Below are 20733 nucleotides of genomic sequence, written 5' to 3' on the forward strand. Positions count from 1 at the left end.
TCTGCACATGTGTGCGCGGTGAACCCGGTAGTAAACACTTCCGGGTCCGCTGAGTACGTAATCTGAAAAGTACACAACCCGAAGCATACATAGCCGGGGTACGACTGTACACTACAGCAATAAAACAGCCATGTTTTCTATCAGTTATTTATGTTTTTTTAGTGAAAAGTGCATGTTAAGAAGCAACGTTCTCCCCTGGCATCTTCGCAGAATCGGAGTTTCATCCTCCCTCACTTGAAGCCAAAGGAAACATTTGCCATTTACTTCAGAGTAGTCCACTTACCAAATGACTAATTGTCGACCAAACTGACAGTGACCCTGAACTTCCTATCATGAGAAAGAGCGCTTTCTGCTGACCTTCTGCCAAGTCCCTCCAGTATATTTTTGGGAAGCAATGTCAAATGATCCCTGTGACATTTACTGTTGTGGAATGACCTTTACCTTCTCCTTAGCCTCATACAGTTCCAGGAGCTTCACTTCCATCACAGCATCATGTCACAAAAACCGGCGCTACAGTTTAGAAGCATGCAGATAGCAGTGACATCGACACCATGCAAGCACAAGTCTGCACAGAAAAAGTAAAATTGCTGGAAACTTTTGCGAATGATATTGGACACAATCAGTCACTAGGGGCTAGAGCCAGAGGACTCAGGCTGTCAAAACGTGTGAGGTAGCTCAGGCTGGCAAAGTGACAGGTCCAAGGTTAATGAGGATCATGAAGATTTGAACCTGAGTCTCCCTTGGTCCTGGACTGACACTCTAACAACCAGACCAGCCCCCCCCCAAGAAGTTGTTAGACTTCAACTTCCATCAGCCCCAGGCAGCGAGGGCAATTGTTGGGATGACATTTGGAGGGCACTGAAGTGCCTTGTCTCTAAGCGTACACTTCAGAAGTAGCCACACACAACGTAAGAACACAAGAAGAGCGCTGCTGGATCAGGCCAAGGCCTCATGAAGTCTAGCACATGGTGCTCACCATGGCCAACCAGATGCCCACAACTGCAACAACACTCTCCCCACTTGGGATTCCCAGCAACCAGCCTGCAGAGGTTTCTGAAAGAGGAGTGAAACAGTCACAATGGAACGCAGCCACTGAGAGTTTTTTCCTCCATTTGGAGTGGGGCTTGTCAAGTAAAAGAGGCTTGTGAACTCTGATGTATATACAGTCGTACCTCGGGTTACGAACACCTCGGGTTACGAACAACTCGGGTTACGAACTGCGCAAACCTGGAAGTATTTTCGGCCACGATCGCGGTTTGCGCGTGCGCAGAAGTGCGTGCGCGGTCTGCGCATGCGCAAAGTGCAAAAATAGTGCTTTGCGCATGCGCAAAATGGCCGTTCGGGTTACGAACTGCGACCCGGAACGGATCGTGTTCGTAACCCGAGGTACTACTGTATAACTTCAGGATGGGGGCATGTCATAGCTGCTTCATACATTTCCAAGTCTCTCTCTCTCCTGAATTGGAAAAAGTCTAAATTGGAGATGGAATTGTTAGAATCAAAAATCAAGAATCTGTCAAAAATGTATAATTTATTGTTGGAATGGCAAACGAAAGATGAACAAACAAAAGCGGTAATGATCAAATGGACTAATGATGTGGGACAAAATATTATGGCGGGAAGACTAGGAAAGGTTGTGGAAGAGAAATATAAAGTTTACCGCATGTAATGTTTTAAGAGAAAATATGATGAAGATGATGTATAGATGGTATCTGACACTGGTTAAACTAGCTAAGATTTATCATAAACATGATAACAAATGTTGGAAATGTAAAAACCAAGAAGGAGCCTTTTACCACATGTGGTGGACATGCCCCCAAGTAAGAGACTTCTGGGAAAAGATTTATAATGAATTGAAAAAGGTGTTGAAAAATACCTTTGTTAAGAAACCAGAGGCCTTCTTACTTGGGATAATTGGAGATGAATTACCCAGGAAGGATGTTACCTTTTTTCTGTATTCCACAGCAGCAGCAAGAATACTAATAGCTAAGAATTGGAAGAATGAGGAATTACCAACGGTGGACGAATGGCAGAAGATGATAGAATACATGGAACTGGCAGAGTTAACCGGGAGACTTCGGGACCGGAGTGAAGAAGCGGTGGAAGAAGATTGGAAGAAATTCAAAGTTTATTTAAAGAATAAGCATATAATAGGATAGAACCAATTGAGTGAAGGAGGTACAGAGAGTTACAGGTAGGTAGCCGTGTTGGTCTGAGTCAAAGCAAAATAAAAAAATTCCTTCAGTAGCACCTTAAAGACCAACTAAGTTTTTATTTTGGTATGAGCTTTCGTGTGCATGCACACTTCTTCAGATAAAACTTAGTTGGTCTTTAAGGTGCTACTGAGGTACAGAGAGGTTGTAGATATTAATATGTAGAGGGATTAAAAGTTAGATGTAGTTATAAGTGTATATAAAGAGGTGGAATATGTGTTAAGTTTTAAGATAATGATATAAAAGGTATAGAATCAAGTTAGTTTCAATGGAAAATAAGATAAGGGATAAGAAGTATAAATTACTAAAGAAGATTTACAATGTATCGCAGTGGGAGGAGGAATGAGGAAGTCAACAGTATTGGATTTGGATTAAGAATTATATGGTTAATTTTTTTTCTCTTTTTCTTTTCTTTTCTCTTTTTTGTTTATCTTTTCTTGATTGTATTTTTTGCAGTTTTGTATTTTTGTATGTTTGTATGTTATATGTAGTGATTTGTTTTTTCTGTGTTTTGTTATAAAATTTAATAAATATATTTTGGGGGAAAAATAAAGTTAGATTTGGATTAATTAATGAATTATAGGTTGAGGGTAGTCGATGATTTTTTGTTTTTTTTTTAGTAGATTAGAATTGGTTGGGAAATAATGGAAAAATTGTGCCAGAATGATTTAAGATGATAAAAGAAAATTGCTTAATTTAGATTTAATAAATGGGCCCAGTGTGGGGGGAATCGAGGAAGTCCACAATGTTAATGTAATGAATTGATATGTTTTTGCTTCTTCTTTTTTTGCTTTTGCTTTTTTTGATTATGTTTTATTTTTGCTTTTTTGTTTTTCTTTTTGTGTTAAAATGTCTGAAAACTAATAAATATTATTTGGAAAAGGAAAAAAAAGAGGACCCAGCATTCCAGGTGTGATCTGACCAAGGCAGAATAGACTTCTGTTGATGCAGCCTAGAATAGCATTAGCTTTCTTTCTTGCTTTCTTTCTTTTTGCTGCTGTATCACACTGTTGACTCATGTTAAGCTTGTGGTCCACCAAGATCCCTAGATTGTTTTCACATGTACTGCTAGTAAGCCAGGTATACCACATTTTATATTTATGCATATGGTTCTTCCTGCCTACGTGCAGAACCTTACATTTGTCCCTATTGAAATTCATTTTGTTAGCTTGGACCCATTTCTCCAATCTGTTAAAGTCATTTTGAATTTTGATTCTGTCTTCTTCAGCTTTAGTGACCCTTCTCAGTTTGGTATCATCTGCAAATTGGATGAGCATTGCCATAATTCTTTCATCCACGTCATTTATAAAGACGTTGAACAACAATGGCCCCATAACAGAACGAGGAACCATTCATGGGTACAGTGGTACCTTGGTTCTTGAATGGCTTGGCTCCCGAACAAATGGGCTCCCGAACGCTGCAACCCGGAAGTGTGTGTTCCAGTTTGCGGATGTGTTTGGGAAGCTGAATGTCCGACACAGCTTCCACAGTTTCCAATTGAGTACAGGAAGCTCATGCAGCCAATCAGAAGCTGTGCCTTGGTTTTTGAACGGTTCCGGGAGTCGAACAGACTCCCAGAATAGATGAAGTTCGACAACCAAGGTACCACTGTACTCTTTGGGTTCGGTCAGTCAACCAGCTACAAATCCACCTAACAGTTGCCTTGTCCAGCCCACATTTTAGTGATATACAAGGGAACACAATGACCAAGTACAGAAATATGATGTCAATATCGAACCTTTATGTAATCTATACAGAATATTAAACAAAATGAAATGTATGAACTATGCACGCTCTTCAAAACCAAATAAACAGAAATCTTGTAAATTTCTGAAAGTCACAAAAAATTCACTCTTAATGGATTCTCTTGAAAATGTAGGACCAAATAAGTCTTATAAGTCTCTGAAAGTCTTTGAAGACTATGCAAGTCTTTGAAAGAAGCAATATATCAAATTCTTATCTGGTGAAAACAAGCTGTAAAGCTTTATTTTATGGCGTCCAATGCTGCCAAGGTAGTCCACAAACAGACGTTGTGAACAGTGATTCCGGATATAACCCACCGTTTCGTGGAATTCTTCTTCAGCACAGCAGAAGGATACAGAAATGCTTCATAAACCCATCTATTTGGTGGTTGGATATGTATAAAAACAATTGCTATGGAGCAGTGGTCATAAAATTATGTAGTGACATTTTAGCAGCTTCTCTGCAATAATATAATGGGGGACTTTGTCATAATGGCCTTAATATACAATTGTACAGATCTGTCTCCCAAACTAGGTGGATTATTTTACTATTGTTTCTGCCGAAACATTCTCCATTCATACAAAATATCTGAATAAGTGTATATGAGAATTTCCATGAATGATGTTTAAAGCACCTTTCAGCGTCACTTGCACTATGAATCATAACATGTATTTGCAGCGCTTCTTTGCTAGAAAAAAAAAGTTGCTGGTACTCACCATTATCCTCTCCCCCCCCACCCCTTTTCCTCTCTCACGCACTGATGGATGGGGCAATTAAAAAGAACCTATTTTAAATTAGGGCTGATGAGCTGAAATGCCTCCCCAAACTTAGCCTTGCCATCATGGGAGATGCTCCAAACTTACCACCAGCAGTAATTGCACTCCTCAGCGTCTCAGTAGCAGGAAGCAACCATCATTTTTTTCTTTCCAGCAGACTACAGAATGAGGACAGGAAGCATTCTCCCTTCACTCTGGAGGCTGCTGGGAAGAAAAGAAAATGGTGTTTTCCAGTGCTTTTCTTCTAGAAAAAGTTGCCAATACTGCTTACCCCTGAGTACCCTCAGAAAAAAAAGCACTGGTGTTTTCGCAGGCTCATCAGGCTCCAGAAACAGTAGCACCCCAGGCCCACAAAACATGCAACTGTGGAAAAAATAGGCCATGGAGCGCAGAGAGTTTTGAGCCTCCCATAACACCACCAGTTGGAGACAGAAGAACTTCTGTCTCGGCCCTAATTTTCTATCAGTTACAAATTTGCACTCACATTGCAGAGACAGGAAACTGTGGGTGCAATCCTACACCCCAGATTTATTTTCATTCTATGCCATCCTTCCTCCCAAACATGAGCTCAGGATGGTGTACAATGTATTTAAAACACCATTACAAAATGTTTCACAATAACAACAAAATAAAAAATGCATCAATTCTTAAAAACTACAGTGTACAATTTACAGTCGCTGGATCACTGATACATTTTATTCTCAAAAGACCCAAGTGAATAAATAGATCTTAAGTGGCTCTTGAAGAATAGCAGGGAAATGAGGGGGAACAGCCCTATTTCCCAAGGAAGGGGGTCCAGAGTCTCAGTGCTAGCTGGGGGGGGGGAGCCCCGCTAGCCTCCACCAGCTGCATTGCATTGGTGCCAGGGCACACCATGGACCACCAGGGCAACCCAGAGGGGCCAGAACATGCCAGGAAGAGGGTCAACATGTGCCAATTCCTGTATTCCACCAGACCTTGGTCCTGCCCCTATTCTTGGCATGACATTACACTGATTTTGGATGTGGTAAAGGTAAAAAACTCATTAGTGCTACCCACTGCCTCCTCCCCTGCCCACGCTGTCAGGACAGAACAGAGGATTCAGACAAACTCTAAAACCAACCAAAGCACATCAACAGCAGGACGGAGTCATCAGGTGATGGGGTGCATGGCATGAGCCCATCTCTCTCTGGCCTCTCACTTGCATACTGGCCACACAAGGGGAGACTTGGGTGGGGGCAACCAGAAGGGCACTGGACAGAAGCCGCCTGGCCTTGTGACATACCTATAAGAGCATATTGATAACATTTCTCTTTCCAGAATACTTATGGATGCCTTGCATCCAACACATGAAACCCCCTCTGTTCCTATAAGTGGGGGGTCAAAGAAAAATCACCCCACAAGGGAAGAGGGGGAGTTATGCTACAAAGCAGAACTGCTGCAGGTGTATCCATATGTGAAAACTGTGCCTTGCCCCCAACAGCTGGGATTGGAGCCTCCTAAACAGGAGACACAAGGCTAAGCAGGTGCTCTCACATGCAGGTAAATAACAGCATCTCCCCTCCTACCATTGCAACGACCGGAGACATTTGCTTTGGGCCCACAGAACAGAGCAGTCCCAAGACACACTTCACCTTCTTCAGGCATGGAAACTGAAAGAGCACACAAGCAGCAGCAGCAGCACTCTCTACCCATCGCATCCTCGCAAACCCCGGCATGTGCATCCAGAATGAGATACCATGTGCTGCAGCCATTGCTGGTTGCTTTCTGATGCCTGCCTTCCTGTTCTCCCTTTGCTCTCCACAGGGCCCTGTCTAGCAGGGAAAGAGGCAGCACCGTAAACACATCCCGCTTGCCCAGACCACATGGGAGCCACACGGTTTGACCAGCAGCATTCCCTGCTATTTCTCCACAAGGATGCCAGCCTATTCATCTACGCAAGTTGTGTGACCAGTTCAACCCTACTCAGCCTGAAGAGGGGGGGGGGGGTGAGGAACATGCTGCTTCTATCTTATCTATCTATCTATCTATCTATCTATCTATCTATCTATCTATCTACCCTACCGGCATCTTGTGTCTGCTGCTAACTAAGCTGAGCAGCTTGAGCAACTTCTGCTCTTCTACCTGCCTGAGGTACATGTAGTGACTTAACATGTGTGAAAATACTTCACATATAAAAAGCCACAAAAGCTTTCATTTTGTCCCAGCCAGTAGCATTTTCAGTGAAGCTCACACAAGTGGAACCAAGCTATGACCAAAACACTCGAGCAAGTGTGAACCAGTTCCACACAATAACAAAATCTGCCTATATTTTTTACTTCTACATGGACAATGGTAACACTGCAAACACTGTATATTCCTGCGTATAAGACTACTTTTTAACCCAGGAAAATCTTCTCAAAAGTCGGGGGTCGTCTTAGACGCCGGGTCGTATTTCTTATACGGCGAGTATATCCCAAACTCTGTATTTTAACTGGAAAAGCTGGGGGTCGTCTTATACGCCCAGTCGTCTTGTACGCTGGAATATACGGGTATATATTAAAGGGGAGAGGGTTCCCTGTATCAGAGTTTTTCACATGCAGGTGTGTGTGGTGCCAAAGGGGTTTCTGGGACGAGACTCTCCCTCCTCTTTCCTCAGAGGGACACATTCTCTCTCACACTAATACAGAATTCAAAAGATGGAAGCAAGGCTCTTTGTGGCTCTTTGTGGCATGTGAGGAGATCGTGGCACCGTAGACAACAAAGACTAGTGCAATACGCAGGAAGGAAGGCAAACAACAGCACACAACAGAACATGTTTCCAGCATCACAAGCAAGAGAACAGAAGCACAAAACTGAAACCCTTCCAAGGGAACACCGAGCTGTCAGTCAGCCCTGCCAGGCAGCAGCAGCAGCAGGAGAGTTCAGCTGACAAGAGAGTTAAAGCACTTCAGTGTCTCACCTACCTTTACAAAGAGCTCGATTTCAGGGTCCTTTCCTTCTCCATTTGCAGGAGATGAGTCTGTCATTTTTTACTCCCCCCCCCCCCAGCTAGGAGGTGTTCTGCTTACACCGCAAAGCAACAAAAGGTTCCAGCTCCACAACAGCTATGCTTCCTTTTATAATATGGAAAAAAAGAGAAGGCTTGCAATGCTTTCTTCCCCTCCTCTAAACCATCTCTTTGCTGTTTTTGAAACTTCTATTAGCAGAGAAAATAAATTTCCTACTGGGAGAGGACTTATCAGAAGACTCTGCTGCTGTTTGTAATGGTTCACAGGAGCAACAAGTGCTAACTGTGCTGCGTTGTGTTTCAGAATGGAGCTCATCTGTCAGAGCTCTGGCTCACACAGCCAGCCCAAAATAGCCCCGTGCCAGAGAAGAGGGTGGAGTTAGCTCACAGGAGAGCAGAGAGCTATTGGTACCTCAGGACAAATAGTTTCTTTTCAGCATTATATGGAACTCCATCCCCCATGTGTTTCCCTCTGCCACAGCTCTCCAGTCACAGCTTTTACAAAATGATATCAGAGTGTTTCCTTAAATCTCAATGTTATCTTCCAAAGCATATTATTTCCATTACACACATTTGAAGGGGACCTAAAGAAGATGTGCACCTCAAGCTTCCTGCGGCTCATAGAGCTGAAAACAAAACATGTCATTCCCTGCCTTTCATTCATTCTCATATTCAGAGGCAGGCGACAGAGAGGTTCTCTGCAAACCCATAGAGTAATGTGAGATATGCATAAAATAAAATGCAGCAGGGAAGAAGAGACCATTTGGGGAATATAGAATGTGTGTGTGAAGTGGCATACAACAGTGGATTGGGGAGTGAGAAGGTGGACAAGGAATCTTCCTGCAGTTTTTTGTCTTACGTTTTGAGACCGAAAGCTTTCAAAACTGCACTGATATATTGATTTCTTAGAATTCTCGAGCGATGGTGCTAAGAGGCTGCAAGCCATTTATATTGCATATTACTAGTTGAACTTTATTTAGCAATAACAGCATAATCCGTCTTTTTTAGGTATTACATTTCAGCTATATTTTTTCCCTATACTGTTTTTACTTCATCCTGTGTTCTGCATTTTTACAGAAAAACAACTGAAATGTATAAATTGGCTATTCCCATTCATTTAAAGCAGGGGTGGATGACCTGCAGTCCTCTAGGTGTATACATATGAAAAATATAGTTTGAGACTCTTAATCTCAGGGTTGTCTGTTTGATCCCTACGTTGGCTGGAAAATTCCTGAATTGCGGGGGGTTAGACTAGATGACCCTCATGTTCCCTTCCAATGCTGCAGTCCTGTGGATCTATGATCCCCGTCTCACACAGTCTTCCTTCAAAGAGTTACAATACCATGAAGGTGAATAATGGCACCACGCTGGTTAAATTCTGCCTCCTCCCTCAGGTTTGAAGTCACAGCAGAGCTTCCAGGCCACGCTTTTAGACCTCTTCCTCAACAACTGGAAAGCCATGTGGATAGGCAGCAAGAAATGACCGCTCCCCATATTAAACGGGGGGCAATTTTTGCGTGGTCGCATGCAGCCCCCTGGACCACACAGTGGCTACCTGGTAGTTCGGATCTGGCCACTACCTCTCCAGGCTGGAGACCTGGGGTCTCCGCCTACCCCAGCCAATCATCCAGTCCTGCCTGGAAAGGTGTTGCCAGGGGACTGGCCAGGTAAGGGGGAGGGACTTTCTAGCACTCACAATAGGATTTGAATCTTACCTGCAAGCAGCAGTTGGCTCCAGAGCTTCTCCCACCCTCGGCACCTTAATTGAAGTTTTCTTTGCAGGTTAACCCCTTTTTCCTCAGGTACACGGGAGCTGCTACGTCAGGGTTGCTGTTGAAGGGCTGGAAAGGAATTTTCCTGCATTGGCAGGTTTTACCTTTCCCGTAACAATACATCACAACTTTGGCAGCTTTAGGCCTTGGCTATCTTCCTTGCGGTGTCAAGATCAGGGTTCCACCCATTAAAGGGGTCTTGGGGGAAGCATTGACCATACACTGAATGGCTGTCATTGCTTTCCCCCTCCAGCAGCAGTGAACAGGGGCAAGCTCTGTCTGCTTGAACATATGTTCTCCAGAGCTAGCCCAACCCCCAGACATTCTGGATAACCCTGAAGTCCCCCAGATCCCCAGCTGAGGACTGGGGAAGGATAACGCCCAATGCCTGAACCAAGGTCTTCCTACACTTGAATCTTAATAAAGTTGTGGCCAATTTTAATCCCATAACACGTTGTCTGAGTCATTATTCCATTCAGGGGTCGCTTGGGATTTGGGGGGGGGGGCTCTGCCTGTCCACGCAAATGGAAGAGGGATCAGGGCCAGAGACCGTAGTCAAGTGCAAAGTTCAAACATGCTGAATGAGAACTATTCTGACTAGAAGTCCCGTCAGTGAGCTTGTTCTGATCAACACAAGGTGCTCTTCCAGCCACCCCGACCTTCTCTGTCACCTGCTCCGTGTATGTCAACGCAGAGCTCGGCTGAACAAATCTGAACTATGTTTCACTGCCATTGCTTCTAACAACAACAACAAAATCCCAGTAATCAAAGTGTGGGGAACAAAATGCTCCTGCAGGGCATCACTTTGTTTTGGGAAGACCTCTCTGTAAGATAACGTATTTAGAAGTATTTAGAAGAATACCATTCATGCCACAATTAACTTGGAAGAAAATCCCACCTGATTCAACAGAGCTTGAGTATGCCAGGCTTTCTTCTCAGAGGTGGGTCTGGCCTCTAACCCCACCTTAAAAAACCAACACCTTTTCTTAAGCGCAGCTTTTCCTACAGCGCTATGTTGCAGACTGACCCCTGACCATTAGGTCCAGTCGCGGACAACTCTGGGGTTGGGTTGCAGCGCTCATCTCACTTTACTGGCCGAGGGAGCCAGCGTACAGCGTACGTGGTCATGTGGCCAGCATGACTAAGCCACTTCTGGCAAACCAGATCTGCTTACTTGGTCTAATAGGCGCTGTTAATTGTTTTAACTGGCCCTGTCGATGTTGCTGCTTTTGTTAGTTTTGGTTATTTAAGATTATTGTATTCATTGTGTTTTTACAATATTGTGAGTTGCCTTGGGAGGGCTATGCACCCCAAAAGAGCACATAAATAATTGTATAAATGAATACAAAATATTAAAAACTTACTTTCAAGTTATACTTAACACCACATATTAACTTAAGGTGTCCTGACTACAAAATTTTAGAAAATAGAGATATACAGTAGAGCTGCACTAGCAGCATGTCTCTTTTTTCTCGTATCCAAAAATGCAAGAAGGGCTTTTACACTTGCCAGAAGCTCGGCTCTGCCCTTGTCGGTCTTGGAAGGATCCTTTAAAAAAGTCCCATATGCCCAGAGACTTTGCACCTGCCCATTGGGGGGATATAGGAAGCTCCAAACACCTATTTTTTAGATGTCTCTTTTACAATGAGGCACGTAGAGAAACCATTGACCCCCTGCTGGTAAGGCTTGTTGAACTCCCGGTAAAGCAAAAATTCAATCTTCTCCTGCTGGCAAAGATCACAAGACGACCCAGACGGTCGCCAGATTCTGCACACAGATTTGTAGGCGCAGATCATCCCCCGATTCAAACTAGTTTCTTAAGAAAATTCCCAAACTCGGATCCAAGGGCGACTCTGGGTCATTTCTCTATGGTAGTATATCTTAAAGTTTTTATGTGTTTATATGCCTACCACATTTTAAACTTAAAATCCATTGTTGTATATTGTTTAAAATGTTTGTTTTGCTTTGGGGATTGTAGTTCCATTTGTGTTTCACAAGCTCGTCTACGGCCGTAAAAATAAATTATTATTATTAATAATAATAATCATAACTATGTTTACACATATATTCTGTTTACTTCCAAGGAATTTAACAGTGTTTGTCTGTTCAGTTTTGTGCATTGGATGAGGTCTGGAATGGAAGTTTTTCTGAATTTTGCCAATAAGAGTTTTTATCAATAGTATCTCTTAGAGTGGTGAATGGCACTATTTAGTGGGAAGAAAGTCCAATGAAAATCCTCATTACATATTTTTACATGGCTGTTTATTTGTATATATTCTAAATATTTATATATGGATGCTTTATAATAACCTTTATTTGTATTGCCCACTTCCCTTGTCAAACTGAAATCCATTTTAACTAGAGCTATGCAGACCCCTACTACCGGTAAGAAATATTCCTAACCTTGTTGAAACTCTTTTGGCTTACATCAAAAAACTCAAATAGTCTGAGTAGGAACTTCCTGATTTATGTTAGCATTTTTGCTTCAGGTGCTTTCAGGTGTGTTGGTTTTATTAATCTGTAAACCACTCTGGGAGAACTTCTGGCTGAATAATAAGGTAAAATTGCTTTGAATGAATGACGTCTGATGACAACTCTTAATTGGAACGAACATCCAAATCTTAGCTGTTTTGTCCCATTGTTGCTATCCCTACTCCCTAGTGATGTACAAGACACTCCTTAGACAGCGCTGACCTGTCTATGAAGATAGCCCAAGTGCTGTCAAATTACATCCATGAATCACTTAAATGTCAGTTAAACTTAAGAGCAATAGTTTATTTATACAGTCAAACCTCAGTTCCTGAACTGCTCCATTTTCAAATGTTTCGGCTCTCAAACGCCGAAAACCCAGAAGTAAATGCTCTGGTTTTTGAACATTTTGTGGAAGCTGAACACCCGACACAGATTCTGCTAGAGTGCAGGAAGCTCTTGCAACCAATTGGAAGCTGCACCTCAGTTGTCAAATGTTTTGGAAGCCGAATGGGCTTCTGGAATGGCTTACGTTCAACAACCAAGGTTTGCTGTATCCAACTCTTCTACTGAAGAGCAGCATAGAATATAATAATAAAACCAAATAATGTAATAAATAAAAAAGTAATGCTGCCATTCCTAAAAGCATTAGCAAGATACAGTTAACCCTTAAAACAAACCCTTAAAACACAAGCCTAGGGGCAGCTTTTATATGCCTGTTGTCTCTGTCCAGATGGTGACAGCAGTCACAAAATTAAAAGACGCCTGCTTCTTGGGAGAAAAGCAATGACAAACCTAGACAGCATCTTAAAAAGCAGAGACATCACCTTGCCGACAAATGTCCGTATAGTTAAAGCTATGGTTTTCCCAGTAGTGATGTATGGAAGTGAGAGCTGGACCATAAAGAAGGCTGATCGCCGAAGAATTGATGCTTTTGAATTATGGTGCTGGAGGAGACTCTTGAGAGTCCCATGGACTGCAAGAAGATCAAACCTATCCATTCTGAAGGAAATCAGCCCTGAGTGCTCACTGGAAGGACAGATCGTGAAGCTGAGGCTCCAATACTTTGGCCACCTCATGAGAAGAGAAGACTCCCTGGAAAAGACCCTGATGTTGGGAAAGATTGAAGGCACTAGGAGAAGGGGATGACAGAGGACGAGATGGTTGGACAGTGTTCTCGAAGCTACCAACATGAGTTTGACCAAATTGCGGGAGGCAGTGGAAGACAGGAGTGCCTGGCGTGCTCTGGTCCATGGGGTCACGAAGAGTCGGACATGACTAAACGACTAAACAACAGGGGCAGCTAGAGTAAAATAAGTTAAGACATTAAAAATTGCAACAATAACCCTGTGAGTTACTCATTAAGCAGCCAAGATGGACAAGGGTCAAAGACATGAAACTTTGGTCACATCTGTCTTATTGGTGACCGATTTTTCTTTTGATAATCTACTAAGAAACAAATATTAGTAGTACATGCTCATCTTATTGCATCAGAAAAGGCTGGTGAGGAAAGCCAGTTAGTGATTATACCAATCCAGGTTTCAGATGACACAATATAAATGAATATAAACTCAGCTCCGCAAGGGCTTCGTCATTTGCCCTTATGAAGTATACAGCAGAATATGATCATGTCACCACATTAATAAAACAGGAAGGCTGCTCAAGAAATGGAATAATCACATTCTGTGGAAGAAAACTTCATTGTACCTCATCTTTAAGGTATGATCATGTTTCATAGGCCTGAGCTAAGTACGACTTCACAGCAAAGACTTTTGATAAGGTGAGCGCAAGGCCAAGCATAAAGCACATGACTGCACAACAAAATTATTATTATTTTAAAAAAGAAGAACAACGTTTACCTTGGGGGTTCTATACAAAGGGTGATACCTTCAAGCTGCATGGAGCCAATCAGCATCTCTTCTCCATTGCCCCGTGAAGAGGGAAAGGCAGGCGAGGCGACTGCTGCTTCTCCCTGCTCATTTGCTTGGGGAGAGCAGCTGAAGAGGCACCCACAGCAAAGAGTGGCCCCAGGGTTGGCAGGGGGCCCTGGCAGGGCCACGCGGACCCCTTCCTTCCTGGAGCCCATTCACCAAGCAGCAACTCAGCAAGGGAGCAGACAGACGTGGAGGGAGCCTGGTCAGCTATAATATCTGCTCACACGGTAAAGAGAACAGGTAGGAAAGCTGCAGTAAAAGAAGCACTTGGCAAATTGTTAAAAACAAGGCCAAAGGCTGGTTATCATGTAATGGTCACTATGGGGAAACCAGATTAAATGGCCAGCTCCACTTAGTGCTTGCTGTATTGTAAAGAAAACTATGAAAGCTTTTCAGCAGTTGCGTAACTACTACCTAAAGTCCTGTATATGCTGAAGTGAGCACCAATTCACATTGTATTTGCACATTAATAAATAAATAAATCTTTCTTTAGAAAGTCACCGCTCTCTGCTTCCAAGCCGTTCTATGTAATACAAGCCTCAGCGTTACCCATTCATCATAATGGAGATGCTAAAGGAGGCTTTCCCCTTTGGGGCCAAAGTGCATGAAATACTCACACAGAAGCCCCTTCAGAATGGATTAAACCTATCCAATTGTTCAGGAGCAGGGCACCTTTAAAGTTTGTTTTTTTTAAGTAAAACAAAAGTCTATATAAAGTTTTGATTTTATTTATTTATTTATTGGCAGAATTTGGATGCAATTCACACAAACAGTCACCCCTTCTGAGAGGATGAAGCCTGCCCATTTTCAACAAAAGGAAAGAAGGGGGGGAATCTTATCTCTCAAGCTCTGGGTAGCCGCTCAGAAGCAAGTTTGTCTGTAAATGCCTTGTTAGCAGCAAAAGCTGCCTAGCAAATATGGAGTGTTCCCTACTTCTCCTTGTAACTTGGGGCACACACACAGGGCCGGCTCTAGGCCCACCCCTGGTGGCGCAGGGCGCCAGGGTGCCAGGCCACCAGGGGTGCCGCTGCGCCCGCTGAGAGGCGCGGCTGAGGCTGCCCCAGGCGCGCCTCCACTGTTCAGCAGCTTCAGGCCGCTCTCCGGAGGCACGTGGGCCTGGGGCCGTCTCCGCTGCCTGCAGGGGCGTCACAACAGGGGGCGGGCAGCGCCCCCTGGCCCAGGGCCGCCCCTACGGCAGGCTGGGTGGCGTAGTGCAGCTGTGGCCAGCGCCCGCCCGCCGCGCTGGGAAATGGGGCGGGGCGGGGGCGCTGGAGGGATCCGTCGCACCACGGCGCCAGGGCACCAGGCATGCTTAAGACGGCCCTGCACATACAGACCTCCTAATATATGCAAGGGCTCTCCATTCTCTACTATGAAGGAGAAAAACACTCTGCCTGTGTGGACAGAGCGCCTGCTCATGTGAATCTCAGCACATAAGAGGCCTTATGAGGAACGATTGAAGGAGCTGGGTATGCTTGGCCTGGAAAAGAGGAGACTGAGAGGAGATATGAGAGCCATCTTCAAGTATCTGAAGGGCTGTCACATGGAAGAGGGAGCATGCTTCTCTTCTCCTGCTCTGGAGGGCAGGACTCAAAGCAATGGCAGCAAGTTATAAGAAAGGAGGTTGCAACTAAACATCAGGAGGAACTTTCTGACAGTAAGAGCTGTTTGACAGTGGAACTGACTCTCTTGGGAGGTGGTGGGGTGGACTCTCCTTCCTTGGAAATATTTAAGCAGAGGTTGGATGGCCATCTGTCATGGATAGCTGAGATTCCTGCATTGCAGGGGGTTGGACTGGATGACCCTGGGGGTTCCTTCCAACTCTACAATTCTATGATTCTATGATATATAGAAGCCACAAGATTGTAGTTCATGTATTGGCAAACCTACTACTGTAATGTGATTTTTTAGAACCTAACTGTATACACATGCACTTAAATAGCACTGCAGCAAGTCTTCATTTCACTCCTGCTGTTTCCTGTTACAGCTTCCAGGGGGCACTATTTTGCTGCTTTATACCAGTGGCCAAAAAAACTCAATGAATGCAAAGGAAAAGAAACCTGATGACAAACTTTGCAAATCTTTCATATAATATGGCCTGGAGGTTTACCTGCAACAGGGATGAGTTATTTTGGATTGAATGCTCACATGACTGAATGCCCCCCCCCAACACCCGCCAGGAAAGATCCACTTAGAAAACTGGATGTTAAGGGTAGAAATACAGAGCTTTTTTTGGAAGATGTGTGCAAAAGGAAGTCTGGCTGAGCCCCTAGTTAAAAATGGTTTGGGCACAGAAGTACATTTCCACGCCTGAGTTCCTTTTCTCCTTCTGAAACCCCGCAGGTTAAGGGCTGGTACTCAAAGCACAGAAGAAATCTGCACCCGTCAGGATGCCTGGCATATAGTGCCAAACCAATGGCCAGTCTTATCCTCTATCGAGCACTGACTGCCGTTGACAAAGAGAAGCTACCCCACTAGGCAATCAGTTCCATGACACGCAGCTGCACTAATCTGCATAGCACTAGAGATCTGGCTGATGGACCTGACAATCTTGGGTCAGAAGCCCCATTGCATTCTCTTATGTACACCTGCTACATTGAAGTTCCTGCCTTGTGCCTATCCCAGTCCGCGCAAGCATCACATGACCATCGACATCCATGCAGATCAGAAATGGAAATCTCCTGCTTCTTTCACAATTCCCTCCAGCACAGATCCAATAGGGTGAGAAGAACCAGTGTGCAGGGTCCTATATACTAAAAGAGGACTCATTGACCAAGTATGGATCCTCTGGTGGCCAAAATAGAATCAACCATACAGAAGAAGAGAGACCAGTAGCCTTTGGAGAACTGGGGTGTTTGCAGAAGCACAGCAGAGAAAGCCCTGACAGACCAGTAAGGACTGAGCATGCTCAGTGAGCATGACGAGCTCAATGGTTTGACTAGTATTGTGCTGGCAGTACTGCATACCTTCCATAAATGAATAATATCCTGACTGCTGACCTAGTGAGAAATATCACTCTCTTGCTCTCCTTCGGGATCTGCTGCCCTTATTCATTTTTAATGCCACACCTTGATACTTTTGTGCTAAAGTTTCCACAAACTTTGCCAGTCTAATTAGTCCTTTTCTCACAGATCATTTTAAAGCAGTCTGAAACTGTGGTCCCTAACTCCAACCCCCATGTGGACCACTTGAAACCCATTGAGGATCTTGGTGGACCACTTAATGGTTTTTCTGACTGTTGTAGCAATTGTAAGGGACTGTGGCCATGTTTGCATGTCCAAATCATGGCTTAACAATAACTCATGAACATGTTGGCTCCAAAGGAAGAGGAGACGGCAGGCACTCTGCTCCTCACAGAGCCTTTTAGGTGCAGCAGCTAAGTCAAGGTTTGGCTTAGTATGTAGTTTGACCCTAGGATTGCGGTGAAGGTCCCATCAACTGTAGCCATGATAAGAGAGCTTAAATGTAAAGGAGTAGAGAGCTTAAATGTAAAGAGAAAGATGGTGAATTTTATCATATGTGGTGGACATGCGAAAAAATTAAAAGATTTTGGGAAATGATATATAATGAACTGAAAAAGATTTTTAAATATACTTTTCCCAAAAAAACGGAGGCTTTTTTATTGGGTCATATAGGACAAGAGATTTTAAAAGGAGATCAAGTATTATTTATCTATGCGACAACCGCGGCAAGGACTTTGTCAGCCCAAAAATGGAAAACCCAGGAGTTACCAACGATCGAAGAGTGGCAGACGAAAATGATAGACTATGTGGAATTAGCAAGACTGACTAGCAGGATCCGAAACCAGGGAAAGTCAAAGTTCCAAAAGGACTGGAGTAAATTTGTGGACTATATGGAGAAGAACTGTAGAAGTTTGAAAACACTTGCAGGATTGAAACAAATCCTATGAAATGACTTTAAGTAGAGGGAGTAAAGGAACTGCGAGATAAGAGTTGATAAGAAAACCAAATGAGAGGAAGGAGGGAAGTCAAGCTCGGCAGAGCATTGGGAATTTAAGATAGGTGAATAGATGTTAAAAAGAGAAAATTTGTGTGTGTTGTGTTTGTTGTTGAATGTTTTGTTATTGTTTAATGTGTTTATTTGAAAAATTTAATAAATTGCTTTTTTTTAAAAAAAAAAAAGGAGGAGAGAGCTTAAACGTGAACTGAAGGTTTGGACACTACAAGTTCCTCTCTGGGAGTCAGCACAGTCATTTGTTCTCAGGAAGCGAGTGACATGCATGGGAAAGACACAGGCCAGTTAGTGCAGAGCTCTTTACGGTAGCTTCAGACAGGAATAACAGGTTTCTACTGTCAAGGATGGATCATAGAATCACAGAATCATAGAGCTGGAAGAGACCACAAGGGCCTGCCAAGCAGGAAACACCATCAAAGCATTCTTGACATATGCCTGTTCATGGATCACTGCCTTGTCGTGGCGAAGGGGCTTGAATAACTCAGAAAAGCTATGAGCTATGCTATGCAGGGCCACCCAAGATGGACAGGTCATAGTGGAGAGTTTTGACTAAATGTGATCCACCTGGAGCAGGAACTGCCAATCCACTCCAGCATCTCTGCCAAGAAAACTCAATGGACAAAGACAACAGGCATATAAAAGTTATGACGTTGGGAGATGAGCCCCTCAGGATGGAAGGTGTCCAACATGCTACTGAGGAAGAGCGGAGGACGAATACAAGTAGATTCAGAGCTGATGAAGCGGCTGGGCCAAAGCCGAAAGGTTGCTCAGTTGCGGATATGCCTGGATGCGAAAGGAAAGTCCAATGCTGTAAAGAAAAATATTGCATAGGAACCTGGAATGTAAGAACCATGAACCTTGGTAAGCTGGATGTGGTCAAAAATGAGATGGCAAGAATAAATATTGACATCCTGGGCATCAGTGAACTAAAATGGAAGGGAATGGGTGAATTCAGTTCGGACAACCATCATATCTACTACTGTGGGCAAGAATCCCGTAGAAGAAATGGAGTGGCCCTCATAGTCAACAAAAGAGTGGCAAAAGCTGTAATGGGATGCAATCTCAAAAATGACAGAATGATGGACCTGACAATCTAAATATGACATAATAGGCATCACTGAAACCTGGTGGGATGAGTCTCATGACTGGAATGTAGTAATAGAGGGATACAATCTATTTAAGAGAAATAGACCAAACAGGAAAGGAGGAGGAGTAGCTTTATATGTTAGGGATATGTATACCTGTGAAGAGATCCAGGATTTAAAACTTCAAAGCCAAATTGAGAGTATCTGGGTCAAAATTAAGGGAGAGAAAAACACCAGTGATCTCATTGTGGGAGTTTACTATAGATCCCCAAGCCAAACTGAGGACACAGATGATGCCTTCCTGGAACAGATGGCCAAGCATTCCAAAGGAAGTGAAATAGTAGTAATGGGGGATTTCAACTATCCTGATATTTGTTGGATGTCAAACTCAGCCAAGAGCATAAGGTCGAACAGATTCCTCACTGGCCTTGCAGACAACTTCATTGTCCAGAAAGTGGGAGAAGCAACAAGAGGATCAGCCATTTTAGATCTGGTCCTAACCAATAGTGATGACTTGGTTAGTGGGGTAGAAGTGGCAGGATCATTAGGTGGGAGTGACCATGCTCTTCTGGAGTTTATTATCCAGCGGAAAGGAGCAACCAAGCATACTAAGGTCCAAATTCTAGACTTTAAGAAAGCCGACTTCAGAAAACTTAGGGAAACGCTGGGTGAAATCCCATGGACAGTAATACTAAAAGGGAAGGGAGTTCATGATGGTTGGGAGTTTGTTAAAAGGGAGATATTAAAAGCACAACTTCAGGCAATACCAATGAGACGGAAACATGGAAGGTGCCTAAAGAAGCCAGGCTGGCTATCTAAAGAACTTTTGACTGAGTTAAGATTTAAAAGGGATATGTACAAAAAATGGAAAAGGGGGGAAATCTCCAGAGAGGAATTCAAACATATAGCCAGCACGTGTAGAGACAAAGTCAGAAAAGCTAAAGCACAGAATGAACTCCGGCTCGCCAGAGAGGTTAAAAGCAACAAAAAGGGCTTTTATGGGTATGTCCGTAGCAAAAGGAAAAACAAGGAAACAGTGGGGTCACTCAGAGGAGAAGATGGTGAAATGCAAACAGGGGACAGAGAAAGGGCAGAACTCCTCAATGCCTTCTTTGCCTCAGTCTTCTCCAAGAAAGAAAACAACGCCCGACCTGAAGAATATGGAGCAGATGATTCAGCAGGGGAAACACAGCTCAGAATAAGTAAGGAGGTAGTACAAGAATACTTGGCTAGTTTAGATGTATTCAAGTCTCCAGGGCCAGATGAACTACATCCAAGAGTATTAAAAGAACTGGCAGAGGTGATTTCAGAACCACTGGCAATAATCTTTGAAAATTCCTGGAGAACAGGCGAAGTTCCAGCAGACTGGAGGAGGGCAAATGTTGTCCCTATTTTCAAAAAGGGGAAAAGAGAGGACCCAAACAATTACCGCCCAGTCAGCCTGACATCAATACCAGGAAAGATTCTAGAGCAGATCATTAAGCAAACAGTCTGTGAGCACCTAGAAAGAAACTCTGTGATCACTAAAAGTCAGCATGGGTTCCTGAAAAATAAGTCATGTCAGACTAATCTGATCTCATTTTTTGACAGAATTACAAGCCTGGTAGATGAAGGGAACGCTGTGGATGTAGCCTATCTTGATTTCAGCAAGGCCTTTGACAAGGTGCCCCATGATATTCTTGTAAAGAAGCTGGTAAAATGTGGGCTAGACAATGCTACCATTCAGTGGATTTGTAGCTGGATTACTGACCGAACCCAAAGGGTGCTCATCAATGGCTCCTCCTCATCCTGGAGAGTA

The 20733-nt window shown here is 43.6% G+C and overlaps 1 protein-coding gene across 8 annotated transcripts in view; it reads right to left on the minus strand.

Annotated features, from left to right (window-relative positions):
- The window catches only part of CLIC5 (chloride intracellular channel 5), a 68281-nt gene that overhangs the window by 38515 nt on the left and 9033 nt on the right, over positions 1–20733 (minus strand). The window contains exon 1 of one of the 8 annotated variants that reach the window (XM_035110306.2): positions 7657–12926. The exons of 6 other annotated variants lie outside the window; for them this stretch is intronic. In XM_035110306.2, coding sequence (XP_034966197.1) covers positions 7657–7719 — 63 coding nt within the window. In that variant the 5' untranslated portion in view covers positions 7720–12926. One more of the 8 variants, XM_035110307.2, reaches the window with a different exon arrangement.

Source organism: Zootoca vivipara, chromosome 3 (genome assembly GCF_963506605.1).
Source record: "Zootoca vivipara chromosome 3, rZooViv1.1, whole genome shotgun sequence".
NCBI classification, from domain to species: Eukaryota; Metazoa; Chordata; class Lepidosauria; order Squamata; family Lacertidae; genus Zootoca; species Zootoca vivipara.